Raw genomic sequence first — 20,219 nt, 5'->3', positions numbered from 1 at the left:
TAGACATGGCTGTTCCAGCCCATTTGTGCTCATCTGTGAAACGCTGTGTCTGTTTACCTTTTTCAGTCACGTTTGTCTTTTGTCCTGTCCTCCTTGCCTGTCGTCCCTCCCTCCCTCTGTCCCCTGTCTCCTCTCTGTCCTGATGACCTTCCCATGTCTCACCTGTGTCTAACTGTGTCTCTGAGCTCCTCCTCGTGTGTTTAGTCCTCCTCCTTCCCTCCTGTGACCAGTTTTTCCTCTCATGATCTGTTGGTTGAGTTTAAATACTGTCACCAGGATTATTGAGCCAACTGTCTGTTTACAGGTTTGGATTGGTTTGTCTGGACATCCTACTGGTGCAAACTTTGCAAAAATAAAATGTTGGAACTTGCTCTTTATTCGTCCTCTGTTCTGCATTGGAGTCCAGTCTAACCAGTCTTGACAAGCTGAAAAGATGAATTAAAGCTTTGTGCAGACAAACTCTAAATTAGCTAAGGTTTGGTTTTTTTATGGCATTTATTGCTTGTTTTGTGTTTGCAAGTAGTTTTTAACACCATTAACCTTTAATTCCCTTTTCAGTTGATTCATCTGTACACATGGACTCCAAAAAGTTCTCTTGTCAGGGAGTATGGGAAAACAAATCACCTCCTACAGAAAGAGTTTGTGTTACATTGATAAATGTTACTTTAAATGAAATTAGCTTAAATGAATTGAGGGATGGACTTCCAGGACTTTCCGAGGCCCCTGACTGTGCATGACAAAACACACTTTCCTTTGTTGATCTGGTGGTAATTTAGCTTTGGATAAATAGCAAGAAGACTGCACTCTATAAACCAAATGTTTCTCCAGTACGATAGGGTCTGTTGTAGATCAGACACTTAAATCTTGTATAAAGCAGTTTGGTGTGTTTGGCTTTTCTTCCCCGTCAAAGACAAACACTGGAGTTGATTCCCCACTTATTGGTGTGAAGTCTGCAAACCACAACTGGGATAGAAGTGTTGCCGGGCAGAAGAACACTCCATATTTAAGGTCAAATGTTGTGTGAATTACTTGGTTTCGAGTCACGATGGAATGCCGGGACTTGAGTGGCTTCAGTCGTCCCAGATTTTGCTGCAAAGCTCCGACCTTTTGAACGCCAGAAACACTTTGTGGACTTTACCCATTCCTCCACGGACAGCCAACTAAAAGGTTCATTCTGATTCTGTGATGAACTATTTGTACCATCAGACAATGTGTTCCCTTGCATGTGAACCCTCTAAAACCATCCACAGCCCTGGAAATGATTTTGTGCCCCCTTTTTTCCCCAGGCTGCTCAAAAAGCTGGACAGTTTAGTTTAGTCACCAGCTGTCACGCAGAAACACTTCATCGTCAAAATATTCCCCCCTTTGAACGTTTCCCCTCCATTTCTTCACAAATGACCAGCTGGACTTGCTTCTGTATTTCTTTATCGTGCAATTCAGAATTTCCTTGTTCCACTCTCTCATCAGCCTTGTGCCGAGAGGTCACGGCCGGTAAAACGCGCTAGCTGAAGTACGAGGTGTGTTTTGATGTTCGGTGCTACCCATTCGCTCTCTCTAACCCTCCTGAGCTCCTCTGATGTACTGCGCAGCTCATTAAAACACCCTCTCCACCTCCGCATTAGCATCAGAGTCATGGTCAGACTGCTTTGTGTTATAAGGCTACAAAACAATATCAATAACAACAACAAAAACAATAGTAGCCTTTGGTCCGAGGAGTAGAGGAGGAGAAAGGTCTTTGATAATCTACTTCAAAGAGAGATGCTGAAGTAGGCTGTGTTTTCGCTGCGTGCATGCCAAGGTCGCTTCTGATCTTGCACACGTGGTGTTGGCGTCTGGGGCCAGCGTGAAGACAGGAGGTGAGCTCCTGGGTCTGTAGGACACGTTCCCAAGGATAGGAAGTCAAAAACTGCAAGTGCCGGAGTCTCGTCACAGGTAAAACTCGGCGCCATTGATTGGCATCGATCACCTCCCGCTGCAAGCTCTCGGGGGCACTGCTGCTTTTGCGTGTCTCGGAATCTACAGGTGCCAATAGGATGTTACCGAGAGCACAGTTACCATAATAACGGTGTGTGGGAGGGGACAGAAGTTGTCCTAGATGTCCTTGACACCCCAAAAATTAAAATAATAAAAATCCTTTTCTTCCAGATGTGCTGCAGCTGTTGGGGGAACAATCCCGAAGACACATCTTGTTGTTTTAAGTCCGAAATTTTCCTATATCTAGAAAAAAATCTGTTATATTAATCTGGTCTATAAAATAGCTCACGAGCAGACCACCAGCGCACCATCAATGCTGTGCAAGATACAGTAGAACAGTAGTTGTGCTTAATTCTGTTTAAATTAATATACAGGTTTAAAGGTGCTACCACAAAGCCAGAATGTTCTGGGCTCGACTGCTCAGCCCTCTACACATGAACATTAGTGGTCTTGTGTGGGTTCTCTCTGTGGTTCATCCATCTTTTTCAGTCAGATAGAATACATGTAAACTGGGTGCTCGTATTCATCCATTTCACCTTATTAATGCAGTGTGTTGACTGTTAGTGTCACCATCAAAACAAGGTCACCAAAGAACAGTGCTGTTGGATAATGGTGGGAGAAAGATTCAAGGTTGTTTTCCTTTTAATTGAAGATGCAATTCAGTTACTGTTGGTCGGATGAGTTTATTATAAACATATTGTTCAAAACCTTTTCATTAATCTAAGACAGTCAAATGCATTTTCAATCATAAATTGCATTTACAACATGACTTCTGCGATGGCTTAAATCAGGGACTATAAATTAAGCTGATCGTTGTTTATTAAATAGCCCAAAAATCTCCACACCAGCAAATTTCTTTTCAACACTCTCCTTGTCTTTAGAGCCCGTGTCCTTTGTGTCTTCATCCATTATGCAGTTGCTTGAGTTTCACTTACACATTCTTCTTTATCTTTTATTGAACTGTCACGTCTCGTACTGGTGCGTACGGCTGTAAAAGCCCAAACTTTAACAAATGTGCTGCTGCCAGCTGCTTTCAGGTGGCACTGAGGCTGAGTCCAACCTCCCTTGGATAAATGGCTCCGTATGGTTCTGCTGTCATGATCAGCAGCCCACGAAGGTCGACACTGGGGAAGGATGTTGAAAGCATCTCAGGAGGCAATCATCAATCAAGTGGAATAACTTTGAAAATCAGACAAAAACGTATTTATAAAGACTGTTCATTTTTAAATCGTGCCTTATATCTGAGAAATAGGGAGAGCTGATTGGATAAATGCAATAAGGTTTACACTGCATCCAAATGAGTATCACAATGTGCACAAAGGCTCGCAGATGATATATAAAGAATCAAGCCTGGGCAGCTACAGAAAAACATAACAGAAAAAGATCGAATGTAAAAAGCATCTAAACCATGATATCACATGATAAAATGAGACGAAGAGCAGTACGATGTGTCTTTGTCTGTGATGACACTGTGGCTGGAGCTTCTAAAGGCATCTTTATTTCAGAGGACTGTGGAGTTATCTGTAACCTGGGTGCGTTGCTGTGAAACTCGCCTTCCTCTGCTGAAATAAGTGTTAATTCCAAAGCTACACGACATCATTATCCCGCTGTGCTCAGGCACAGGCATACTATTTATTTAATTAGATTCCACTGTAAGGTGCGCTGATTGACATCTCAGCTGATGCACGCGCAGACATGTCGCCACGTTCTTTTGTTCCGCTGTATCAAACTGCTCAAACGAGTCCAATTGTAACTGAGCATAAAGAAGCCGTAATGAATTCAGCTGCTCTTTCTCACCCTGCTGAATAATCACACGTTTGGATTTTAATTTGAATTCTTGTTTATAGAGCAGGTACGGATACCCAGCCACGGTCCCGGAGGGTTGCTCAGTACAAGGCGCAGAAGGGAATTGATATGCATAATCAGATTGACTGATTCCTTTTACATTTTCACTTTAAAGCTCTGATCTGCGATGCGCAGCGTAACCCGAGCGGGGATGAAACCAAAACGGTGTAAACCGTTCTGCCACTTGTATCAGACGTCACTTAATATTTCAGCATCTGATACTTCCTTCTTTTCCTTCTAACCCACCTGAGAAGCCTCCCCAACTACAGAGGGTCTTTATGAGCTCGTGGGCCTCGATGGGAGCTTCACAGAGAAATCTGTCCATTCATGAAAAGTGCAGGGTCAGCCAGACTCAGCCAGACCGGCCCTTCGGGGACAACCGCTGTTTGATTTGGCTCCGGACCGGACCTGGGTACAGGGCCACGGTTGTCTGTAGCCTCAGGCTGCAGAGCTGGAGGTATTTCCTGACTAAATTTCTCTGTCATACTGGTTGTAACTGCAGGTACAGAAGGAAGCATGGGAAGTTTTGGAATAAAAGCTGTGGGAAGACACAGACACAACCACAAACGTATTCGCAATTACTTTCATTTCTATTTCAGTTTGTGAGCCACAGCAAAAGCTGAAGAGGAAATTAAAAACTCCAAGGCTTCCTTCTCTTTAACTCAACGTTTCTGTTTTATTTTCTGCAGCCGCGTGAGATCTGTATTTTCCAGATCTGGCCGTGACTTTATCTGAATGCACTAAAACCCTGTGAGTCTCATCTTTTCTCAATTTCCTCTCTCTCTCTCTCTCTCTTCCTCTACGGAGGCACAGATGTTTCTCCTCTGGACGGGTCTTTCGTTTAGTTTAGCATAAATATTCAGAAAAAGGTCTGCTTGTAACAGGCCGTCGTTCCAAAAACGTCTTCCACCATTATGGAAATGCTCGTGGACACTTTGTGGTGGCCAGATTTCAGACACCTGCGAGCAGCTGTGTACACACAAACGGCTCGGAGAAAGTAAAATGAGTGATAACTTTGTGCTCTTTCACGGTGGTATTTTGTTCCTTGTCACTTTGGCCCCTTTCAAAGAACCGCTGGGATTAATGAATATGCTCTTCACACATTAATTTCCACTTACAGGCCAAACAAAAACAATGTTTAACCAGCACATCAAATCATTTTAAGCCCCAGTAGAGGTTGCTCCAGAATGATAAACATAGCTCCTTTATTTTCTTTTCACACTTCCTTCCACAGTGAATATTTCCAACATGTGGCCGCTAGAGTCAAGACTGCCCCAGAAAACTTTTCAGGGCGTCAGTTGGCAGTCGGACTCCACAGAAATGGATTTTAACTGGTCATGTTTGCCACATATTTCTCCTTCTCTCACTTCCATCAACTCTCTTTCCCCTGTCCTCATTTTTTTTCTTTTTGTTGTCTTCTCTCGCCGTAGCATATTAACTGTGCTTTGTCTCTTCCCCTGGCTGACTTCTACATGGCGGCCTGTGCTTCCGATTTAAGTGCACGGCAGGGGGTTGCTGGATAGAGGCTCACGCTGTGAGAGATCTCTGCATCTCAGGGAGAGCTGAAGGTCAACCACGCTCACGATCAGGGCCACAGGATGGCAGTGAAGAGGAGGAATAAAAAGAGAAGGAAAGAAAAAGTTCTGTTTGCTTGGCCGACATGACAAGAGATGACTGTGTTAATCCGACGTGCTTCCTGTCTTCGCCAGCATTATTGTGTGCTTTCTTGAGTACCAAAATCCTGATTCTACTAGCAAAGGGAGGACATGTTTGGTAAGTGAGGACATTTTGGCTGGTCCTCACAACTTCAAAGGACTGTTTGATGCGGTTTCATGGATGAAGTTTTTTTAGGTTCCTATAGAGTTCGTGTTTAGGTTCGTGTTTGGGTTAGGGGTTAGTTGTGATGTTTAGGGTTCGGGTAAAGAGCAGGGCAATGGGCAATAGGTTTACAAGAATGTGTGTGTGTGTGTGTGTTGTGTGTGTGTGTGTTGTGTGTGTGTGTGTGTGTGTGGTGTGTGTGTGTGTGTGTGTGTGCAAACAGATTTCATTGTCACCACTTAATTTTGTTTGTTTGCCTGGTTTGTGTTTCTATTTCAGCTTAATTGGATGGAAACAAGAAAAGAACAAGAGCGCAAATACGAGAACGTTCTCACTTTCTTTCTTTTCTTTGAGTGGAAAACTCCTGGAGCCCAGATTAAGGCCTTTCCCCCTGTTTTTCTTCTTTGCAATTTTTGTTGGAAGCATTACCATATTTCAAAAAGTCTACCAAAGAAAATAGCCCAGGGGCAGAAACGGACGATCTGCATATTGAAGACCTGACAGAGAAGGAGAGAGGGAGGAGAGAGAGAGCGAGCGAGAGGGAGAGCCATTTGAAGATAATCTAAAAGAAACAATAATGACAATTAGCTGTCTGTGTTGTGCTCATTATGCCGGATTAATTGCTGTATTCACTTTAGCTAAAACAGATTATTTGCTTTGTCGTCAAGCAGTTCCATCAAGGTGGAGAGAGAAAGAGAGAGAAGGAGAAAGAGAGCGGAGAGAAAAAAAATGTGCATCATAAGGAGGCCTCTTCACCCAGCTTCCTTCATGAATAACAAATAGAGGACCCGATGCAGCGACCAGCCAGCACAACACATGAAAAACATTAGTGCATTCCCAGAGTCGTCTGGTTCGCTCTACATTGTGCTGCAAACATGAAATACTGCCTTGCTTTGCACAGCAAGGCCTTGCCTTTACTCAATGCAGCTCAAAATTAAACAGCTTTTATCGACCGTGGAATAAAATAATCACGTGGACTTCAGATGATTCGAAGTTGTGCACAAGTTTGCCAGTGCTTAAAACCCTCGTTGCCAGTTCTGTAGAAAAATATGACTCACTAATCCATCCAGCCAATGGATGCTTAATGATGGTAATAGTGATTATAAACAGGGGAATTAGTCAGCCATGAAGTTGAGACCTACGAACACGAATACACATTTATGCAAATTCCAGTAATGGAGTGATTGGAGCTTCATGAGCATCAGTGGACTCAAACTCAGAAATGTTTTCAGCACACACACGGTGGCTCCTCTCCCACCTGTGCAATGATTATCACCCTCACCAATCGTTAATTAAGAAACATTTTAAACCCACAAAAGAAATTGTACGTAAGGGAGATGCATACTTGGAGCTAAAAACAAGTGACTTGAAAATTAGTTCAGTGAAAATGCAACAAAGGTGTGTGTTTTTATTCTTTCACTAAGGTGAAATATTTTTTTTACGTCGAACTCACAACCAGGAAAGTTCACTTAAAGTTCCAAATGTCTTTGCTAATAGATCATTTTTCAGTTGCTCATTATGATGGTTGTTTAAATTGGTTGCCAAAGAAATCTTATTGTGGCGATTTTACAGATTTAAAGAAGCAAAGCAGCATTTTGTGGCTTCATTTCTGAGGAGGTGCAGCCTGCGGCTTTGGCTTCATCTGCGGCTGTGAGTAAATGTGTCATTGTGCTCCCCTTCTCCTCTCCTTCACTAACAAATACCCAGCGAAATCCTAAAATCACACTGAAATCTCTGACAGTTCTCAAAAACGGTTCAGATTTCAGAAAGTGTTCTTTAACTTATGAAGTTTATGAATTTCAAATAGTCCCCATACAGAATGTTTTACTTTTGTCAGTAAATGAGGTAACATACATTTATTGAGTGAAAATTACCTTTTTAAACTTGTAAATTACATAAAGACAGTTCGGAACCGACTATAATAGAGGGATTGAGATGTTATGATAGAAAGGCTCCGTTATATATAATCTGAATCTGTTTCTTTCCTACCTTTTGGTTATGAGCCAAGTCGATTCCACAGAAAAACATACATTTGCACATTTATTTGGCTGCACCTGGCTCTCCCCTCCGGTCCAAAACCTCCAGGCGTCCAAGTCGATACTTTCCTTTCTAGGGGCCTTCAGATCGGGCAAACTCCGTGGTTTCAAAATTCCGCCCAACGCGTTTATTTAACAGGTCATCCATAAACTCACCCGTGGAAACATCCCCGCACAACTAGCTTGTGTTGTTTTGGAGCTGTTGGGATGAATTTTTGGAGGACCGAAACTAAAATCTAACTGTTAGATGGTTTTGTGCACCTTCAGGACTCAGCAGTGCGGCGCGTCACGCCACTGCCACATTTCCTTTAACATATGAAAAGAAGAGCGCATTAGGATGCGAGAGGCGTAGAAAGGCTCCATGTATCCAAAATTGACTCCGCAGCTCCGCTGCTTTCAAAAAGGCATCACGGGGAGCAGCAATCACTAACATCTAGTATTTATTTTGTATAAGACAACAACAACAAAACAACAGCAGCAGCAATAATAATAATAATAATAATAATAATAATAATAATAGTAGTAGTAGTAGTAGAGGTAGAAGAGGTAGGGTCGAAGTGTGGCTGATGCGATATTTGTTACTTTATTCTATGCAACAATAACTTTGCGCAGACGAGCTCGACGGACACCCGCACAACTCCTCCTGCTCTGTGTCCAATCAGCAGGAGCTCTGCAGAGTCTTTCCTTGTAATTGGACGGAGACGCGAGAGGAATACGCAGACTTGGCACAACGTAAACACACGCTCGGCTCCTTCCCTCAGCACAGGTCGCGCAGAAACAGCAGATGGAGAGAGAGAGAAACTACTACAGAACCATAGACGCGCTTAACATTTTGTCTTTGTAACTCGGTCGCGCTGAAGTGGCAGACGAGCGGGTTGGAGGAGGGCGGTTACGCAAAACTCGGCGTGGATTTCCATATAATCTGTGTGGATTAAGCACTGCGCTGCTCCTGGGACAGATAAAAAGTTTTGAAGACAAGTGTTCCGTCCACCGAAAAGCAAAGAAAGGGTTCAGCATTCCGAGCTGTCTAACTACAGTTATCTTTGACGTTTCTGTGGAGTGATTACGCGCTTTTCCCTCCAAACGCGCAACGCTGTCGCTCATTCTGTGACAGTTACTTTGTGAATGGATTAGAATACAGCCGGAGATAATCATTTTAAAAAAGAGAAGAGAAACAGAGATTGTGATATAAAGCCTATGCTTTGGGGGATGGCAACAGCCACGAGTCCGTACCTCGCCAGCAGCAGGATTCTACCCGGCTCGATCCTCCACTCTGATCGGAGGGGTGGCGGCATGCAGCCGGGCAGCACCGCTGTGACAACAGTGTCTGGTGGATACAGAGGTGACCCTTCAGTAAAGATGGTGCAGAGTGACTTCATGCAGGGAGCCATGGTGGGGAGCAACGGGGGCCACATGCTCAGCCATGCTCACCAATGGGTGACATCTTTGCCGCACGCGGCAGCCGCGGCAGCCGCAGCGGCAGTGGCGGTGGCCGAGGCCGGCTCTCCTTGGACCCCCAGTTCCCAGCCGCAGGAGGCAAAAAGAAACACGACAAGGGAGGATCTACACTCCGGTACCGCTTTGCACCACAGGCCCCCGCACCTCGGACCCCATCAAGCGCACCAAGGAAGTTGGAGTGGCACATCCGCAGCGCACATCAGCATCTCCGAGGGACAACAGCAGCAACAGTCCCTCATCTACTCGCAGCCTGGTGGGTTTACAGTCAACGGGATGCTCAGCTCACACGCGGGTCAGAGCCTCATGCACCCTGGACTGGTGCGCGGGGAGTCACCAGAGCTGGATCACAGTAGCCATCACCACCATCACCACCACCATCACCACGGCCACCACGCGCACCATCACCAGCATCATGGGGTGAACCACGACCCGCATTCAGACGAAGACACTCCGACGTCTGATGACCTGGAACACTTCGCCAAACAATTCAAACAGCGGCGAATCAAGCTGGGGTTCACCCAAGCGGACGTGGGCCTGGCCTTGGGCACCCTATACGGCAACGTGTTCTCCCAGACCACCATCTGCAGGTTCGAAGCACTTCAGCTGAGCTTTAAGAATATGTGCAAGCTGAAGCCCCTGCTGAACAAGTGGCTGGAGGAGGCCGATTCCACAACCGGGAGCCCGACCAGCATCGACAAGATCGCTACACAGGGCAGGAAGAGGAAAAAGCGCACATCCATCGAAGTGAGCGTAAAAGGCGCATTGGAAAGTCACTTTCTCAAGTGTCCCAAGCCGTCCGCGCAGGAGATCAACTCTCTAGCAGACACTCTGCAACTGGAGAAGGAGGTGGTCAGGGTCTGGTTCTGCAACCGCAGGCAGAAAGAGAAGCGCATGACGCCGCCTGGGCTGCCACGCACGCCGGAGGACGTGTACTCACAGGTGGGAAGCATGGGTCCGGACACGCCGTCGCCCTCGTTAGACTGCAAGAGGATGTACAGCGATACGTAAAACACCGTAAAACATCTAAACAACAAAAAGTCCGCGTACCCTTTTTATAGAATTCAGTACACGTTTCCCATTATCTGAAGAAAATCGACTTTCTTACAGCTTGCATTAGGGTATTGATCCATAACAATATTCTTATCCACCGCGTACTCTTTTCAGAGCAGGACAAATATCTACTTTTATGCACCACGGAGTATTTTCTGCACTATAAATCAATATTTGGGACACTTCAATCTCAGATTTTTAAAAAAAGAATTGACTGGAAAAGAAGTCAGAGGTTATTAAATGTAATATTTGTTTACCAAAAACAGCCTCCTGAATGGACATTTTAGTAATATTCAAAAGGTCAAAGTGGTTTTTTTTCATATCTCTATATTGTTAAAAAAGTTTTAAATAAAAATGTCCCTCGTCATGCTGCAGGAGTTGTTGCCCAAACCTCTGTTATTGAACAGTGAGACAAATAAGACAATGTGCTTTATCCATCACGTCATTTATAATGAGCAATAATTTATCTCTCTCCAAACGTCTTTCTCATATTTTTGTTGTGTGCCAGTGGACTTATATTGTGACACATTAAGGTGGTCAGAAGTTAAATTCCAGATAATTCCCAGTACGTCCTTCTCCTTCCTATGATTTCTTTCAAACATTAGCAAATGTTCTCCTGAGTTCTTCAACACTTACGTCTGCTGTGTATTCTTGTGATGATTTGTATTATTTATTATTTTCCACTGTGTTAATTTTCATTGAATAGACTAATTATTTAATAAAATTGACAGAAGAAAATAATTGTGTTCAGTTATCTACAATTTGGCGAGCCCTACACACACACACACACACACACACACACACACACACACACTGGGATAAAGACAATCATGAACAGAGAAAATCCATTAAAATGTTTTGCACAAGAATAAGTTTCACTATTGATTAAAAATATTATGTAGTTATTTTATATTCAGGTTAGAATGAACTTTTTTTTAAAATTTTGAAACACACACAGTTCCTCAACTTTCTTAGTAACTTATATAAAGTTGTAATTAATATTTTATGCAGCGAGATAAGAAATTCACCAGTCACTTCATGTAAATATTGTTTTTACCCCAAAGTGCTGTTTAAGAGTTTTGTTTTTAATCTATTATAAAAATAGAGTTTTTAGGCTTCCTTGTATATGCTCATCAGCCATATAAATCTCAATAACAATAGCTGAGATTGTGACCATCTGCCAGTTAAGTGAACTCCGCTTAACCCAGCTCAACTTGTTACATTGAACGCATCCTTGGAGGTCGAGGTGCTGTTTGGGTGCAGACCTGCCTACAGGATCCCGTGGCAGCAACATGGACTCCAGCTCTGTGGAGAGCAGCCAGCTGAGGTCGGCTGTCCCACCTGGCGGTTCACCTCTGCGGCAGTTGCCAGGGTAACATGGAGACGTGGTGACACCATCTTTTGCCCCTACACCAGGTTTGGTGAGCAGGCAGAGAGACGCCTGGAAATCTGCATTTAATTCTTCTGTCTGACTCCGATCAGCACAAAGATGATGCACGTGACTCAAAACGCTCACAGCTAAGCTAACCAATAAACGGTCAAGAGAGGTCAAAGATCGGTCGGTGTACCAGGTGCGGAGGAACCAGAATGAGCACAACACAAAGCTGGAGGTTAATGCATTACTGCAAGTGCTGCATACTTTTCACGTGAAAAGCATAAAGTTGACATTTTACCTCACAGGACGTCATTAATCCATCATGAAATTAGAGTTTTCTTACATTATTATAGGTATTTTTGGATGAAGACTCCTGCCGAGTCAGTAACATAAACATGAACGAACACGAATGTGTGAAAGGGTGCACGTGGCGTGCCTGTTGGTCACCATTCAACGTGAGGAAAAATTTAGGGGAAAGGAAAAGCCTGGCCCTGTAGGTTAAATATAACAGCCTGCCTGTATGAATGAGTAGACGTTTACACATGGGTTCATTGGGTCTTCATTAATCCAGAGCACACTTTAATCCCTTCATTAGATTAGACAGACGACATCTCAAGAAAACCACCAAAGCACCCCACGGTGATGATTTGTCATCCAAGTGAATTGATTTACCAGACTAACTATAAAAATTATGTATTTTCTTGTGGGGAACCTGATGTTGACATGCAAATGAAATCTTCTGTGCGCATTCAGCTCCCACACCAACATCACACAATGGCAGAAACAGCGTGTACTGCGTGATGACGGATTCTCCCGGAGCTGCAAAGTCAAAAGTTCTCTGATTAAAAAGAAAAAATCTAAGCTTGCAGGATTGCAGTGTGATCCCCCTTAAAGCTTAGCGATGTAAAGATGGGGGATAAGAATGGAATTGGGGGGATCAAAAACCCTTCAAAGGGTTTTGTCATCACACTAGATGCAAGGTGTCTCCTCTGAATATTAATGCAGTGATCTGAAGGTGCAGGCTGATGATGTTACTGTAACCTGAACCCCTAAACCTTCCTCCAACAGAAAATGGCGCACAGCGCACATGTGCTTCTCGTTGCAGCTCTGTGGTCGGCGTTCCCACCTACATGCGCAACTTAAAATACATTTACTCCAACACGGTGTGGCCAGTGTTCGCATGCTAAGGACGTTATTATGCGCTCCAACATAAACCGCTTGTGTAATTGTTCATAATTGCTCTTAAAGCCTCATTTGCTGGTACTCTACATACAGCAGCTATTAGGAGGCGATTCCCTCTTGTTTGTATCGAACAGTTTGGCTACAACAGATGGAGATCGGAACCCATTCAAAAAAGTCTTTAACTGCAGTTGTGTTTCAAATCTTAATGTCTAACTACACTGCGCATTGCACTTCGTCAGTCCCCACTGTTTAGTGTTAATTATTTCTGTGTTGCAGAGATTGGTTAACTATTAATATCTAACACTGATTAACACACTATGGCTTACTTAGTGTGAACACTCATGGCACGTACGATGGAGGTGGAAGCATTCGTTTTTATTTTAATGTCGTACATGCATCAAGTGTAAATTCTTTAACTAAAGGCTTTGTGTCCTGGAATATTCTTATTTGATGGTGAACAGTTTCCACTTTCCCATGTTTGCTTTTTGGTGAATGATGGAGCACCACACAAGAAGACATTAAGGCTAACATCTGTGGAATAATGGACAAGGAAATTAATTCTCTCAGTAGCAAGCTTGTTGTGTGGGTGCCACTGGACGTGACGAGCATGCATGTGCCAGACCGGTAGAGTGGAACTGGTTTGATGGGCATGTTCAACACATGGGCACGTTGCCAATTTAGGCAAGCACATTACTTAAAAGAAAATCCCACCACTTGATATGTCAGCATGTGACCATTCTTATACAAGATTTAAATCTCATTGTGGTATATCTAAAAATCCATGTGGCGTTTTACCCACGTGGCCGAAAACACATTTTCATAATTCCTTTTGAAAAATCTGTAATTAAAGTCTGTAATTGAATTCAAATTAATCAAATTAAGATACTTGCAAAGATATAAACATTAATGTTTAGACTGGACTTTTTAAGATGCAATGCTGCCCTCATGCGGTCTATTTAAGTATTGCGTGACTCTGGATTTCTTTTTTTTTAAGGGTTGATGGAGTCTCACTTTTAAACATATATTGTGTCATTTCTGTGGCATAAATAAGCGTTTATTGATTGATAATTCCTCCAGCCTTTCAAAAGTATTCTGTTCCCCGCGAGATTATGTAAGCTGCTCCGTGCATTTGCTGCACCGCTCCTTTAAATCAGGGACCACCTGCTCCTCTTCTGGCGTCAGCAGCATCCACAGGCGATACGATGGCGATCGATTCGACAAGAAAACGTTGAGAAGGGAATTTTGTATTTTGGAAACAGCTCGACACACACAAAGAGGAGGGGGAAATAACACATCGCCATCAAACTGACGGGTTTGACGACGACGTCAGCTGTAACCTCAAGGTGGCTCCATTTGTGTGTGGTGAGATTTTGCACCGACTTCTTTGACCAGATAACTACCAGATTGATGGAGAAGGTGTAAGAAATGTCGGCGCATTAAACTGTTTTCTTAAATCACCCGATGGGAGGTAGATATTAGACTATCAATACAGGGGAAATAGACTAATTACGTTTTACTCTACTCGTGTCTTTGTCCAGATGTTATCTAACGAATCCTATAGTAAGGATTTACAACTGAAGGGAATGATTTTTAGGTGTTTGCACCATAATAACTACTCTGTATGTCTTTATTTAAAGAATTAAATGGAAATAATATCGAACAATAACCACAGGAGCCCCCTGGCGGTCACACTAACGACTTACACCCTTGGCACATCTCTTCGTAATTATTTTAGGATTTTTGTAAAAATGTACTTGGATTTCATTTAATCGTGCTGAATACTACATTCAGTGTACATACAACAATGTATTCAAACATGCTATGAAGAAATAAAGTGAGAACATTTCCATATCCTGACAGATTTTTTTGTCACTGAATCAAATTTTAAAATCATCATTGTAGTGTTACAGTATCGATACCAAGATACACATTAAGATATGTTTTGGTATTAGATAAATGTTTGTTCCTCAATAGTAACACCTATTGTGGAACAAGCTATGATGCCGTGTATACTATCTGTTGCAATATGCACTGAAACATGATGGTAATGTTTTAAAAGTCTAATTTTTCAGCTAGCTCAGATCCTGTTAGCAGCTTTAAAGCAACTGTGATCTGTTGGAATGTAATCTAATCTAGTTCCCTCAACATTAACTTTGTGCTTTTGACCCTTGTCTGGACTTCCTGTCCCCCAGTTCCTCATGGAATGTCCCCATCAAGACCCGAATTACAGAATGATCTCCTCGGCCTCTGACCAACCGCAGCAGGGAGTGGAAACCATAGCAACAAACGTGTCCTGTGCGTGTTTACGTGCATGTGAGGATGCTTGACGTCTGTCTAGTCAGTGTCTGAAACCATAATGAGCCTCATCCGAATCGGCCGTGGACAGGCATCGACACCAGGGGTGTGCACAAACACTTGTGTAAGTCAAGTTTAATTCTGATAAACTCTCTCCTGCATGTGTTGATTAGTGGAAGGTGTGAATGTCTGTATATGTCACGCTCCGCTGTTACTCATCAGGCTCGTTCATGCCCGTCGGAGCGGCGCATCTCACATTTCTGTGGGTTAATCCCCTCATAATACCAGCACCACGTGGGTCCATCAGTCTTCCCTGATAACTGTCAGATTTAAAATGAGAGCTGAGTGATTGATGACAGAGCATCGGATGTCAGCCGGTTACCTAATGACCACATTTCCAGCCGCGTCTTCTGAGAGGCGTGAGAGAAATTATTCAGCGCCCTGTTCTGTTGGACTTGGATGTGAGCTCAAATATGGTTTTTTCGTGTTTTATTTACGACATGTTTGTTTCTTTACTGTAGGTATTTTCTTGTCGGGTCAACTGCTGAAAAACAAAGTCTCCTTGATAATACCAGCCCATCATATACCTTCGTATGGGCCAGTGTTAGCTGACAGTAGCTACTATGGCTTTCTGTAATGAAAGCCTTCTGGAGGAATGTGCCTTCCTGGAGACCGGAGCCGAAGAGGCTGCACAGTTCTTCCCCTCAGAAGTTCCGCCTCCCACCATATCAGTTACTCTCCGTGTGACCCTGGCAGCTATAATGATCTTCATGATCACTATTGGATTCCTCGGCAATGCCATTGTGTGTCTGATTGTTTACCAGAAACCTGCCATGCGTTCGGCTATCAATCTCCTCCTCGCCACGTTGGCCTTCTCAGACATCATGCTGTCTCTCCTCTGCATGCCCTTCACTGCCGTCACAGTGGCCAGTGCTGACTGGAGCTTCGGGAGCGAGTTCTGTCGAGCGTCCATCATGCTTTACTGGCTGTTTGTCCTAGAAGGCGTGTCAATACTCCTCATCATCAGCGTGGACCGCTTCCTCATCATCGTGCAGCGGCAGGACAAGCTGACACCTCACAGGGCGAAGCTCTTGATCGCGGGCTCCTGGGTGCTGAGCCTGTGCGTGTCCCTGCCCTCCGTGGTTGGCTGGAGGAGGGGGTCGGCAAGGATCGGGGGTACCTGGGCACCACAGTGCGTGCTAGGTTACTCAGACTCCGTGGCGGACCGTGGATACACAGTGCTGCTGGCAGTGGCGGTCTTCTTTGTGCCGTTCGCCGTCATGCTCTACTCTTACCTGTGCATTCTCAACACGGTGCGCCGCAACACCATTAGGATCCACAACCACACCAGTGAGCACTCCTGCCTGCCAGCACTCAACCAAGTTAGCAAAATGAGACTGACCGGACTGCAGCGCCCCCCACAGGTCAAGGTTGATATGAGCTTTAAGACTCGGGCCTTCACCACCATCCTCATCCTGTTTGTGGGCTTCTCGGTCTGCTGGCTGCCCCACACCGTGGTCAGTCTCCTGGCCGTGTTCAGCAGGCGCTTCTACTACAGCTCCGTCTTTTACCCGGTCAGCATAGGCGCCCTGTGGCTCAGCTACCTGAAGACGGTCTTTAATCCTGTCATCTACTGCTGGAGGATCAGGAAGTTCCGAGAGGCCTGCCAGGAGTTCATTCCCAAAACCTGCAGACTGTGTCCCAGAGTGGCGGGCCGGGCCCACAGGAGAGTGAGGCCCAGCAACATCTACGTGTGCAGTGAGACGCAGTCGTCTGTGTGAAGCCACCAAGCAGCAGTTACCTGCTCGTTTTCACATTTTGATGCAATTAATGTGCCAAACGCAGCATTGTAGATTAAAGAATTTCAGCAAAATTTCACACTTATGTTCAGGTCAAATTTTAGGATAAATACGTTTGTATGCAGGACTCTCAGACTGTTACGACCATGTGATGTAATCCAAAATTGTAATTATTGAATCACTGAATCGGAATTCAATTTGTGATATGCTAGTTTTGTCAGTCATGCAAATAATAATTGTAAAAAAATCATGGTTGTGGTTATGGATGCAGAACTTTTTGCAAATAATGTCTTAGTTTCTGCCATTTGTGTTTTCTACCTGTTTTTTCTGTGATTTTTGTTTTTGCAGATGTGGATTTTATGCTCCGGACATCATTGGTGTAATATTTGACTTAAATGTGTTAACAGTTCCAGGTTTATTCAGTGTTAAAAGATTCATCAGTGTTCTTAGAGGAAAGAACCTCGCATATAAAGATTTTCCTCAACTTAAACACATAGTTTATTTACTGAAACATCGTATTTTAAACCATGGGTGTTAACAGTATCCGTATTTTGATCTGTGTATGTTTACCTGACTGTTTTATTGCATTTGAATGAAAAAAACACGCTATGTAATTAAAGAACTTTAACGAGCATTGACAGACCGGTGAACTCAGCTGGAAAACATATTCTTGTCAACAAATAAACTATACAGATAAATAAATAAGCTGCATATGGATGAGATAGTCTGTAGCATGTTGTGCTTTAGAATTCATGGAAAACTGAGGCTGACATTACCATGGTAACCACTTTCAGAATTGCTAATTAAATCCAATCTACCAATACTGAAATGTGGTTTCAGATAATTTTCTGATGTATAAAAAGATAATCTGCAACACTCCAGCAGACTCCAGTCAGAAAAGGAGTCTTGTTCCGTTACGAAGCAGAACAGACAGGGGGCGCTCTTTGCCCATTCCTTATGAAGCTAGTTTGGCTCTAAATTCTCCATCTCCTTTATAAATTGTGGCGCTCTGTTAGATTTCAGCTTTGAAACTTATCTAGAGGAATAGACGAAAGACTAATGAGAAATAAAAAGTTATCAAGATCAATTCATTCCTGAAATTAAGTTATAGAAAATAGAATTGTCTGGAACACATAAAAATGGAAAAAAATGTCACCAAAATAAACTGAAATAAAGAAGATATTATTTTGCATTGATTATGATCTAATATCAATCACTCAGAAAAAAAAGTCCTTAGATGGTTTCTTTTGTATGACAAAAGTCTTATCCTAAACATACTGAAAAAAAATGGTTATATTCATTTAACGTGGACAAAATGTGCTGTCAGTTACAGAATTGGATCATGGAGTTTCAGGGTTTTCACAGGAATAAAATATCTCTTATTGCACCATTTCATGAAGAACGCTTTAACTTTTGAATCATCCTTTGAAGTAAAGCTCAGCCTTGTTGGCATATAGAGGCAAATCTATCCATCGATAATTCCTTCCCCTTTACTCGTGTAAACACATGATCAGCAGACCCAGGATTCATAATATGGAACACATGGTTCCTCTACGACAAATTACTGTCCCAAGGTCTCTCCACTGGCCGCTCAATGGCAGCAATTGTTTTACTCCGTTAGCAGAAGCTTCAGGATGTGGTCGAGAAAGATTACAAGTGGAAAAATGTGCAGTTGTCTGCGTGTTTTTGTTAATAATGGTTTTATAAATGAGGTTCCTGACGTTCTGGTTAAAGATGTTTTGTTCTTCATTCTAAAAGTGGCACTTATGTAACTGCAGGGTTAACAAGAAAAAATAAGATTAAGATAAGAAAACTAAGTTGACTGTCACTGCACCTGTACAATGAGAGTTTGTCTGGCAAATCGATATAACAACCCCCCCCCCCCCCCCCCCCCCCCCCCCCCCGATCGAGGCCGCAGCTCTGGGAGAAAAGTTGGTCTTCAGCCCGATTGTGTGCCGTTATCGCTCTGAAAAGGTTGCCTGATGGCGCTGGTTCAACCAGTGATCGGTTGGCGTGATGAGCCTGGAATGATGCTGCTCATTTACAAACAATGTACACAGAATCCACATGACTGACCTACATCTCTCACACCAAAGCCCCTCTATATTTTTCTGTTTCTTATTCTATGATGATTTTCTGCAGCAAGGCTCAAATTAAGACAATTATGCAGTTCTGACCTATAGCTGCACTTGGATTTGTCTGACATTGTATTCATTATATTCAATAAATACAATTCTGAGCATTTGAAATCAGCTACATTTTACTGATGACAAAAGGGCAATCTTAATTCACTTTTTGGGCAAAACTAATTGCAGACAGTAATAGAAAATTTCAACGTACAGTTGGAAAATATGAGGTAAAATGTTACAGGCCTTATCTTATTTGGGGAATTGACCGAGGTTCCATTTTTAAAGTATAGTTTACATAGTTTCACAGTCCTGAATCACCGTTTTGAGCCGGGCCATTTTTATGTCCATTACATTTTATATTTACCAAAATAACACAAGCATAGTTTGCAGTTAAATTAGACCCATTTTAAAAATTCCCCCTTTAAAAAGGAATTTAATACGGTCACATGACTCACATGTCATCATTTTTCCCCCAAAGATGAGTTCAACACTCAAAACAAACTCTATAACGTGCATCATTTTTTGTGTGTGTTTTCATCAACATTTGCACACTTTTGGCGTTCCTGAACAAAACTGAAGCTAAGTTTATCATAAAAAAAAGATTTCAGATTTTCCCTCATTTGTCAGGTGGACATATGCAGACACCCCCGCATGCACACACACAAACACACACCTTAGGCTCGCACGAAACCACTACTGCTACACTACAGGGAACCTTTGCCCAGTACAGATCCTGTCAGATGGGCGCATCATCTCACCGGCAGGTGCATCATTGTTTCCATATTACTGAAGTGGTCTCATATCTTACATGGTAAATGATGCCACTTTGAGGCCTTGTTCACAGCAGATCGAGATGCTGTTTTTGAAGCTCTTGATTATATATTTGGTCACCACACAGGTGAAGAGAGAGTACCTGAATTTTAAGATGATAAATTAGAGGTTGAGATGTCAGAGGCTGAAGACCACAGAAAAATGACCAACCTGGAGAGGAATACAGATCTACAGAGAAAGAGGAAGGAAACAACCCAGGCAGACATATGCATACATGGCCCTTTGATATTGACTCATGCAAAGTTATAAATAAATCTACTATAAATGTATAGGGACAGATAAGTGTATTTGGACAATATTTCAGGACACCATGTCACTACAAACATTTCACATTATCACAAGCCAGAAGTTGCCCTTTCATGCTAGGCAAGCCATATAGAGATAAGGGCAACATGTGAAGAAAATGTGAACGAAATGCAGGTTTATA

General features: G+C 43.1%; 2 protein-coding genes and 1 long non-coding RNA gene across 5 annotated transcripts; 2 read left to right on the top strand and 1 right to left on the bottom strand.

Annotated features, from left to right (window-relative positions):
• Positions 1 to 2,639: 2,639 nt before the first annotated feature.
• On the bottom strand, positions 2,640 to 8,184 carry LOC130533940 (uncharacterized). The gene is made up of 2 exons (XR_008952738.1): positions 7,627 to 8,184; positions 2,640 to 3,153 (listed from the first exon to the last, which is right to left on the bottom strand). It is a non-coding gene; the product is annotated as an uncharacterized LOC130533940 (long non-coding RNA).
• A 48-nt stretch (positions 8,185 to 8,232) lies between these two features.
• Positions 8,233 to 10,922, top strand: pou3f3a (POU class 3 homeobox 3a). Its single transcript, XM_057047740.1, has one exon. It carries the CDS (start codon positions 8,871 to 8,873, stop codon positions 10,137 to 10,139), a length of 1,269 nt encoding a protein of 422 aa, XP_056903720.1. The 5' UTR covers positions 8,233 to 8,870; the 3' UTR covers positions 10,140 to 10,922.
• A 2,956-nt stretch (positions 10,923 to 13,878) lies between these two features.
• Positions 13,879 to 17,661, top strand: gpr45 (G protein-coupled receptor 45). Of its 3 annotated transcripts, none has more exons than XM_057047096.1 (3): positions 13,879 to 14,100; positions 14,931 to 15,139; positions 15,555 to 17,661. In XM_057047096.1, the coding sequence occupies exon 3, from the start codon at positions 15,657 to 15,659 to the stop codon at positions 16,812 to 16,814; it is 1,158 nt and encodes a 385-aa protein (XP_056903076.1). In that variant the 5' UTR covers positions 13,879 to 14,100; positions 14,931 to 15,139; positions 15,555 to 15,656; the 3' UTR covers positions 16,815 to 17,661. The 3 variants fall into 3 exon arrangements, with proteins under 3 accessions (XP_056903076.1, XP_056903067.1, XP_056903086.1); XM_057047087.1 differs by having other exon boundaries at positions 14,931 to 15,157; XM_057047106.1 differs by having other exon boundaries at positions 13,883 to 14,081; positions 14,931 to 15,157.
• Positions 17,662 to 20,219: the final 2,558 nt, after the last annotated feature.

The sequence above is a fragment of the Takifugu flavidus genome, chromosome 1 (assembly GCF_003711565.1).
Source record: "Takifugu flavidus isolate HTHZ2018 chromosome 1, ASM371156v2, whole genome shotgun sequence".
Classification (NCBI taxonomy): domain Eukaryota; kingdom Metazoa; phylum Chordata; class Actinopteri; order Tetraodontiformes; family Tetraodontidae; genus Takifugu; species Takifugu flavidus.
This window is presented reverse-complemented; position numbering and strand designations above follow the sequence as displayed.

Coding starts and splice junctions, on each gene's coding strand:
- pou3f3a (XM_057047740.1), top strand. CDS start 8,871: ATGCTTTGGGGGATGGCAACAGCCACGAGTCCGTACCTCGCCAGCAGC.
- gpr45 (XM_057047096.1), top strand. CDS start 15,657: ATGGCTTTCTGTAATGAAAGCCTTCTGGAGGAATGTGCCTTCCTGGAG.